Here is a 9,597-nt window from a genome sequence, read left to right on the forward strand (position 1 = left end):
TGAAAAATAAAAAACTGAGGTAAATTCCTGTGAATGAGAATAAGATAAAAAATAAAATTTGACTACAAAATTATTCTCTGACTAGAGGCCTGACGCATGAAATCTGTGCACTCAGGAGTTCCCTCAGCCCAGTCTGCGCCCTTTTGCAGTCCGGGAGCCCTTGAGGGATGTCCAACTGAGCGAGCCTAAGCCCTTAGTCAGACATCCTTAGTGCCGCTGAGGAGGCGGGAGAGGTTCCCGCCACCGCCGCTGCACTTGCCATCCGTGAGCTCAGCGTCTGGTGCCCTTTGGCCAGCTGAGTGGTACTCCTGCTGTGGGAGCACACTGACCACCAGGGGGCAGCTTCTGCATTGAGTGTTTTCCCCATCGTGGTCAGTGCATGTCATAGCGACTGGGTCGTTTTGCCATTTGGTCTATTTGCATATTAGCCTTTTAATATATAGGATGGTAAAAAAGAGATCAATCCTAGTCCAAAGAAAATGTCAAAATATCAGAACACTATGAAGACTGTGCTTACCGTAAGGGAGAGAGCAGATATATAAAAGATTCGTTGCAACGATGAATCTTTACATGTGCCCCCACCAGAGTATCTGAGCTCTTGGCCAATGTCTGCTTGTAAACCTGGCTCATCACCACCATGCGGTGCATCCTAGGGGCCACATGAGTATTACAAGCAATCTTAGCTCTTTTGGTCGTCCCTTCAACTATTTAAAAAAAATATAAATGAGATAGTTTCAAATGAAAGAAAAACATCAACCATATGTTGTTACATTTCTACATGTGTATATGTCTAAAATTAGATACATATAAGATTTTAAAAATGGTAGATCTGAGTATTGGGTAAAGAGGTGTTTGCTGTACTATTCTCTGTACTTTTCTTTATGTGTGCAGTATTTAATAAATTAAATTTTTTATAAAGACTTTTAAAACTTACAATCCATTCAAGATTGCCTAGATAGAGCCAAGATATTTTTCATGTCTACCCTTCAAATTAAGTAATGTGCCTAAGGTCATATACTAGTAGCTTTGGAGAGTTGGGCCAACTCAAACATCTTCTTGTCTAAGAGACCTTAATTTATCATCACTACCCTTAAATAATCTCTTTAAATTGCCATAACACTAATACTGAACCTCTCCTAAGTTATTTACCATATCATTTCATGAATTCTTTTTTGGTTTATATCTTTACTCCCAAGATCATACTGAAAGCACATCTTCCTCTCAAACACAGTGCCTTGAACTAAATGACACTCAAAAAAATCTGTGCAGGTTGTCCTCCTAACACAGTCCTGCTATTATGAGATTGGCTTTTCAGACAGCACTTCCCTGCAAGCCATCAGGACACCCTTGTAAAGAATACTGGCTAAATGTGAAGAGATCACTTAAGTATGTTATTCTTTGTCTTTTAAAATAATTCTTATTACCTTATATTAGATAAATAATACATGGTTGTTATAGAAAAATTTTAAATACTAGTGGCAAAAAAAGATAAAAATTACTTGCTAACCTACTATGTACCATTGTTAATATCCTATATAATAAAGAGGTGATATGCAAACTGACTGTCACACCCTCACATAAGATGGCCGGCAGGGGAGGGCAGTTGTGGGCAATCAGGCCAGCAGGGAAGGGCAGTTAGGGGGGACCAGGCCGGCAGGGGAGGGCGATTAGGGGTGACCAGCCTGGTAGGAGAGGGCAGTTGGGGGGGACCAGGCCTGTAGGGGAGGGCAGTTGGGGGAGACCAGGCCGGCAGAGGAGGGCAGTTGGGGGCAACCAGGCTAGCAGTGGAGCAGTTAGGCATTGATCTGGGTGGCAGCGGGGTGGTTAGGTGGTGATCAGGCTGGCAGGCAGAAGCGATTAGGGGCAATCAGGCAGGCAGGCAGGTGAGTGGTTGGGAGCCAGCAGTCCTGGATTGTGAGAGGGATCCCAGATTGGAGAGGGTGCAGGCTGGGCTGAGGGACACCCCCCGCCAGTGCACGAATGTCGTGCACAGGGTCTCTAGTTTTAGTATAATCCTAAGAGGTTAGATATTCTTTTTTTCCATTAGTTCCTACTCTAACATTTAAAAACTTATTTGCACCTATATTCTTTTATCAACATTAATAATTATGTAATACCTCCTATGTATTTATGGGAGACTTACATATCTGAGAGTCTTTGATTTCATACTAAAGCAATAACTCAGTTGAATAAAATTCTTAGATCACTATGTTTTTGCTCAAGGTTCTGTAGTTGTCGATCAACCATTTTTTGCATTATAAAAATTTTACACAAAACTCATTTTTTTCTTACATTTGTTGCAAAGAACCTATTTTCTCTTTATCTTTAAAATTCAGAGATTATGAAAGTATATTGTAGGTGTTTTTTTTCATTAATTTTGTCTGACATTTGCCTGAATATAGGCACCTACTTCTCTTAAAACTTATACCTGGGCCCCAATAAGTCACATGGCACCTGAACCATGCTGGGCTATTGGGAATAGATAACTAATGCAACCAAAGCCAGATTCTATGATAAATTTAAATTTCCAATTTAGAGATATCTAGTCTGCTTGTGTCTGTGGAGCTAGAAAGGACCTGAGGTTGTATAACCGTGGAATGGCCAAATTCTGCTGTGGTGCATAATAGGAAGACCTGAAGCAAATGAGCCTATGAGAATGAGAGGAAGAAAGAGTCAAAAAGAGAAAAGCAGAGCAAAAAGAGAACTAACTGAAGTTGGAGTTTCTGTTAACTGAAGTCAAAATGACCTGAACTAATAAATCCTCTGAGACTATTGCTGCCTTGAGAGAAAAAGGCATATATACAGAAGAAAAATGATCCCCTTTTCGCTTCTATAGTAGCAATATTTTTTAGGTCTTCTACAAAAGATGTGTGATCATTAATATCAGAAAACACTAGGTTCTCTAAGTTGTTATTCAAATTTAATATAGATTAAAGAATTAAATACCTTGGTGAGCCCAAGCCAATTTCTTTCCAGACTTGAGGCAAGCAGAGGTACCAAATGGATTCCCAGTCAAACAGGCTCTCAACCAGGCTTCCAGCTTGTAGAAAGAAAAGGTCTTAGAGATCTTTGAGAAGCCACTTTCTGCATGTAGTGGTTGCCACAGTGCAAGCTCATGAAGTGGGTAGATCTTCCTGGTTCTCCTCACTGCACCTTCAATAAGAAAGCTGAGTGCCACCACAGCTTCTCTAGAGACCAGACTACTATTAGTTGAATGAGATGATGCAGTGAGTTGTTCTGGATCTAAAAGCAGCTCAAGGAGATCTGACAGATGATCATAGACAAACGTTTGGTGACTGTAATCATTCCAGTTCTAAAAAACATTTAAAAAAGAAAACACTCTTAACAGAATAAAGAGATTCTATTAAGACTTGAAACTTTTAGACTTTAATTATTTCGTATTTCTCCTTTGCCTCATCCCCAACAAAGAATTTAAGGTGTCAAATAAACCTTTTAAGATTTTGTGTGGGGGGAGGTAGGGGGGTAAGAGATCAACCAAAGGACTTATATGCATGCATATAAGCATAACCAATGGACATAAGACACTGGGGGATAGGGGAGGCTAGGGGACTGTCTTGGGCGGGGGGAAAAAATGGACACATATGTAATATCCTTTGTAATAAATAAAATTTAAAAAAAAAAAAAAAAGATTTTGTGTGTGTATGAGATAGGTATAAACAGATTCTCTCTCCACCTTAGCCAATTCAAAATACTAATAGCTAACCCTTAGTGTGTGCCAAGCAGTAAGTGTTACACAAAGTTTAACATATTTAATACTAACAACGATCTTAAAATAGCCCATTTTATAGATGAGGAAATAGAGATAGAGAAAAGTTAAAAAGCTCTGGCTGGTATGGCTCAGCTGGCTGGAGCTATATATCCCATATACCAAAAGGTGGCAAGTTCAATTCCAGTCAGAGCACATACTCAGGTTAAGAATTCTATCTCTAGTTTAGGCACATGTGAGAGGCAACCGATTCATGTTTCTCTCTCACATCACCGTTTCTCTCCCTCCCTTCCTCTCTCTAAGATCAATGAAAATTTTTTTAAAGGTTAAAACTCACCCAAAGTCACACACCTAGTAAATACTCTAAAAGTTTCAGATCAAACATAAAAATAACCACCTTGAACATCCATTCAATGGAGCATTGGGTTTCTTCAGTTACCTGCTCAAATTACAAAATATTTTAAATTCCACTGGATGAAACAAGGCAACTAATCTTACAGTAATTAAATTTAAGAGAGGCTATAACTTTAGGAATGAGCTTTGTGTTAGCAGGTGTCCCAATGATGTGGCTTACTCCTTTGACAGATTTTTTTTTTGAAATATGAGCAGTGTTAAGTGATTAATTATAAAAACTGAATAAGACATAGTTCCTGCTCTCAAGGAACTCAGAGTCTATGAGTGAAAAGACAATATAAAAAAAATCATAACACAATGAGATAAGACTTGTAGCAAAGATCTATAAAGACATTCTATGAGTATGAGAAAAATGAATTCCACTTGGGGAAAAAAAATCATAGTGGGTGCAGTGTGAACAGATTCTTGATTGATGTTGTTAGGCAAACAGACAAGGAAAAAAGGCACTTGAGCATAGGAAACAGCGTATGCCAAGGCCCACAGAAGTAAAATTACCTGCTGTGTTCAAAGAACTGGAAATTCTGGGTGAGGTAAAGAAAGCATGCTGGGAAGTGACAGCTTAAAAAAAAAAAGTTAAAACAGTAGCCAAGACCAATCATGAAAGGCGTTATATACTAGTAAAACACTAAGACATCTGGGCTTTATTTTGTGTGCAAACATATTTTCTCAATAGCTATACCTTTTTTTCCCCATAAACTCTCATTTGGATGCCAAAGGCCATATCAAAGCAGGGCTATCCACAGCCTCACCTATTTTTCCTTCCTTTTGTTGCATCCCCTTCCCCCATAGTAGGCACTGTGGTGGTTCCATAGAGTACAATGCGAAAATGCCAATGACAATGAGAATTCACTGATGGAGTTTGTATAGAAGTGAGATATAATGCTTCTGCATTTGAGAAAATCCAGTGTAGTGGATGGACTGTAGACTAACAGCAGGGTGACAAAGTAGGACCTAATTATAGAAATTAGGGCCCCCCCAAATGGCATTACGGCCTATATAAAAGGAAGAAAAGGGACAGACTTTTAAACAGTTATTTGGAGGCACAATCAGTAAGATGGTAACTAGTGAGGTATGGGTGATGAGAGAGAAAACATGGGTGGCGGGTGGACTTCCACTGACATGGGGAATAAAAATTAATTCAAGTAAAGGGTGATTGTACTGTAGGGACACACAATCATCTCCACAACTGCAGTACAGGTAGGTCTCATTTGAACTACAACTGGAAAGCCATCTTGAACCTGGTTCTCTCTCAGGGGCCATCTCTCTCTGCATGTCTGTTCCATTCTCTTCTTTTCCTCTGATTACCACAGAGTTTCTAATCCCTCATAACTCCAGGTCAATGATGAATTTAATGGCTATTCTGGTCCCAATGCCACATGAGCTGTCAAGTGAAGCAGCCATCACCAACTGGTTTTCTTTGGTCCCTGGGATACTGATTAGGCCAGGTCATCATTTCAAATCAGACCAATTTTAAATACATACAAGTGAATTGGCTACTCTAGTCGTGTCCATCCCTGGTCTAATCAGTTGTTGGGAGAGGTCACACTATAGCACAAACTAGGATCACCATTTACTGGTGCTACTACGCAACAAACCTCAAGCTCATAAATTACTGAATTCTCACAGCCATTAAGAAATAGGCATTATCATCCCCACTTGGAGAAGAGAAGCCTAGAAAAATAAACTGAATTGCCTAAAATCATGTGATATTAAGTGGCAGAGCCAGATTTTAATGCAGGCTACCTTAGTTCAAAACACCATCTCTAAATGGTGCTCATTCAGCAGGGACTATGTTTGGCATCTCTATGGTGTGGAAATAGCAGGCAATGGTTGGCATCTCTAATACATCTGGACTTGCACATTCTGAATTTAAAGTAGAGATAAGGCATCTATGTCCAGAGAGAAATCTAGAATGGAGGAAAACTTAGGACAATTGAGATATATGAAACCATGGGAAGAAAAAGAATTATGCTGAATAACTATGTCGAATGAGAAAACAAAATTTGCAGCATCCTAAGCAACAATGGCTTGTAAGGGCCAGAGGGAGAGAGCCTCATGAAAAGTGAGAAGCAGCAGAAGCAGAACCAGGAGGCAATACCATCATGGAATATAAGGATGAACAGATTTCTTCGAAAAAGGAGATTAAAGAGCCTGCACAAGATAAAAATATTGAGATCTACACTTAAGGTTTTAAAAAATACTTTTACATAAACAGATAAAAACATATTTTTATAAAAACATAAAGAATAAGATTTTCTAAAACTCAAAATGTGAGGCAGTTAACCATCTGTACGCCATAAGCATCTATAAATGCAAGCAGCGGATCTTTTTTAATTAAATTCAAAATATCATGGCAGTTAACTGGTTAAATTTAACTTTTAGGATATCACATCACAAATAATTACTTAAACATGCTGAGTTTAAGTATGCCTAAGCATATTACCTAAACATAAGATATTTTTAGAAAATTTTTCAGATTTCAACAGACTATGTAAACACTCCTTTTTATCTTTAGTCAAATAAGCAGATTCAAATTAACATTTGCGAAAATGGGAATGCTATTAAGAGTACAGTGAATGATATGCCTGAAAAACATGTGATTTTTGTGTCAATGAAGGAACTGAAGTCACTTCTCTATTTTAAGAATGCACACCTTGATTTTATTTTATAATTTGGGGAAAAAAGTGAAAAACAAAACAAAACACGCCAGAAAATCAGTGGCTTTGATAAGTAATCACAACATAATTTTTAATGAAGGCAAACAATCTCTCTTACAAACAATCTCCCTTTCAGAGAAAGACACTGAAATTGAACAGTACCTTATTATGACAACTGGATTTTTCAGTCAGGTCAGGAGATTGAGATCTATTTCTGGGACTAGGCCACTCTTCTCCAATCAAAGATGTCCTCAGGGAGACTTTATTTAACTGTTGTATGTATAAGAAGAGCAGAAATTGTAGGGTGTCCACTGAAAGCTGTCCAAGAAGAAAATAAATGATGAACACAGGTCCTAAAACCATATCAATCACTAGGTTTACAACTAAACAGACATAGTAAAAAAAAATTCTCAACAGGTTGCTGATTCTAGGAAGACAAATGTATATAGAAACATTGCTAGCATTTGCTATATATGTCTCTCATACACAGATGTAGCAGTTTCTAAAGCTAATTAAACTGGAGTCACCTTCTTGGAAAGCTGCGTAGCATCTATGGCCACCGACATTCTCTCCCAAAACTTATGAAGAGGAATGAAATACAAACTTTTAAAAGTATAGTATTGCAGAATTTTAAAATTAGTTAAAAAAAAGCCTTAGCAAAATGGAAGAATAGATAGATAGATAGATAGATAGATAGGTAGATAGATAGATAGATGAAACAAAGGAAGACACAGAGGTCAGTTTACCTAAGGCTCACATACAGACTTATTAAGAAAGTTTAGGATATCAGTGCAACACCTAAAATTGTGAGTAATCTTTTTGTGTATGTATATTTTGTAGGGAGCAGGCCTCAGGTTTTCATTAAATTCTTAAAGGGATGTTTGCTTGACTTAAAAAAGCAACAAGGGCCAGTCTTATAGATGTTTATAAGTGATTTTTTGTTTGAAGGATGTGGTTTGAAACTCAGGTTTTGAAGCTCAGGATTATCCTAATATATGCATTTCCATACACACACAGGAGAGGCAAAAAAGGAAAGTAATACACCTGGCTAAAAATACTTATGTTTACCCTGATTCCCAACCTGGCTAAAAATTGCTATTGTTAAGGAACTGAAGAAAAATCAATGTGAGAGAGACACATTGAATGGTTGCCTCCCACACAAACCTGAACCTGGAAGCGAACCTGCAACCCAGGTATGTGCCCTTGACAGAGACCCTTCAGTGCATGGCGACACTCTAACCACTTAGCAACACCGGCCAGGGCAAACATATTTTCCTAATTAAATTATCTGAGATAACTGTAGATTCACATGCAGTTGTAAGAACTCAAAGAGAAATCCCATGTATACTTTACCCAGTTTCCCATCTTGCAAAACTACAGTAAAATATTACAAGTAGGATATTAACATTGGTAGTCAAGATATAGAATATTTCCAACACAGAATCCCTCATGTTGCCCTTTTATAGCCATACCCACTTCTCTCTCACTCACCCCCACTTCCTTAATCCCTAACAACCACTTATTTGTTCTCTATCTCTATAACTTTGTCATTTCAAAAATATTATATAAACAGAATTATATAGTATATAAACTTGGGGGACTGGTTTTTTAAAATCAGCATAATTCCCTAACTTTTATTCTTTCATATACCTGCTTCCCCAGGGGACTACCAGATCCTTCTCCTTTTCATTTTTATATTCCTAATACGAATAGAATGTGGCATATAGTAAGCACTCAAAAAATTTGGAGTTTTTATTTATCTCTGTATCTACAGTATCTTCTACTGGGGCTAGCATATGGTAGGCACTCAATAAATGTTTGATTAATAATTAATCGTAATGCCCCTCTTGGTTGTTTGCCAAACTTTTTTTCAGCCCCTCAAAACCTTGCTTATATATTACCCCATGTGGCAAAGACTGGCTAGATGCTAACTAAATACCTTTTCTTTTCTTCCTGGGCACACAATTAGGTGGCATTTCCCAGTCTATTTTCAAGCCTCCCCAAAACTCTCCCCCAAAACAGTAAAAATAGAAGAGAAAGACTGTGAGGTCCCAGTGGGCAAGGATGTGGCAACTTGTATTATATTTGCAACTGTTCACTTCCCTATCCTTCAAGAGGCTTATACGAACAATGGGATTTTCCTTACTTCCTGTGAGGTAGTTACTTTCTCCCTTCATTGATTTTAGGAATGGACATAAGACAAAAGTATAGCCAATGGAATGAAAGTAGTCATAGTTTATGTTATACATGAGTTTCCTCTTGCTTTGTTGCTCTTCCCTGTCGCAAAAATTGAAGAGCTACCCAGAAGCTGTTTCTTCCGTGTGGGTCCTCAAATAAGAACAGAGAGCCAAGCCACAGCCTGGAAGAGATCCATAGCTAAAATGTAGTCTACATGTAAAATAAGCAAGGGGGAAAAAAACCCACCTTTGTTACTGTAAGCCACTAGAATGCCATTTTTGCTTGTTTCTTTTTAACTACAGCAAAGCTGACTAATATAATAGTGGCTCCAAAAGATAGAAGCAGCCTGGGTCCCTGAGTCATTGCTTGGACAACAAAAGCCCAGAGATGCTGTGTTGCATAAATGAAAAATAAACTGTTATTGCGCAAGCCATTGAAATGCTGGATTGCTTGCTACTGTAACTAGCCCATTCTGATTAATATACTTTCTCTGTGAAGTCCTTCCTGATCATCAGCATCAATCATTCTCTTCTCTATTCTATTTCTGTATGTTATGTACACTTTTAATTATTGTATACTTCACACTATTAAATAGCACGTTTTTACACACCAGCTTTCCCT

At 38.1% G+C, this 9,597-nt stretch overlaps 1 protein-coding gene across 1 annotated transcript in view; it reads right to left on the reverse strand.

Moving 5' to 3' along the window:
• Positions 1–9,597, reverse strand: part of TBCCD1 (TBCC domain containing 1) — a 24,297-nt gene that overhangs the window by 10,904 nt on the left and 3,796 nt on the right. Inside the window, 4 exon segments of the mRNA XM_015567649.1 lie at positions 1–175; positions 518–704; positions 2,947–3,313; positions 6,961–7,116. The exon segment at positions 1–175 is cut by the window's left edge and continues 335 nt beyond it. Of these exon segments, the coding sequence (XP_015423135.1) occupies positions 1–175; positions 518–704; positions 2,947–3,313; positions 6,961–7,116 (885 nt within the window).

Source organism: Myotis davidii, unplaced genomic scaffold (genome assembly GCF_000327345.1).
Source record: "Myotis davidii unplaced genomic scaffold, ASM32734v1 scaffold1252, whole genome shotgun sequence".
Taxonomy (NCBI): domain Eukaryota; kingdom Metazoa; phylum Chordata; class Mammalia; order Chiroptera; family Vespertilionidae; genus Myotis; species Myotis davidii.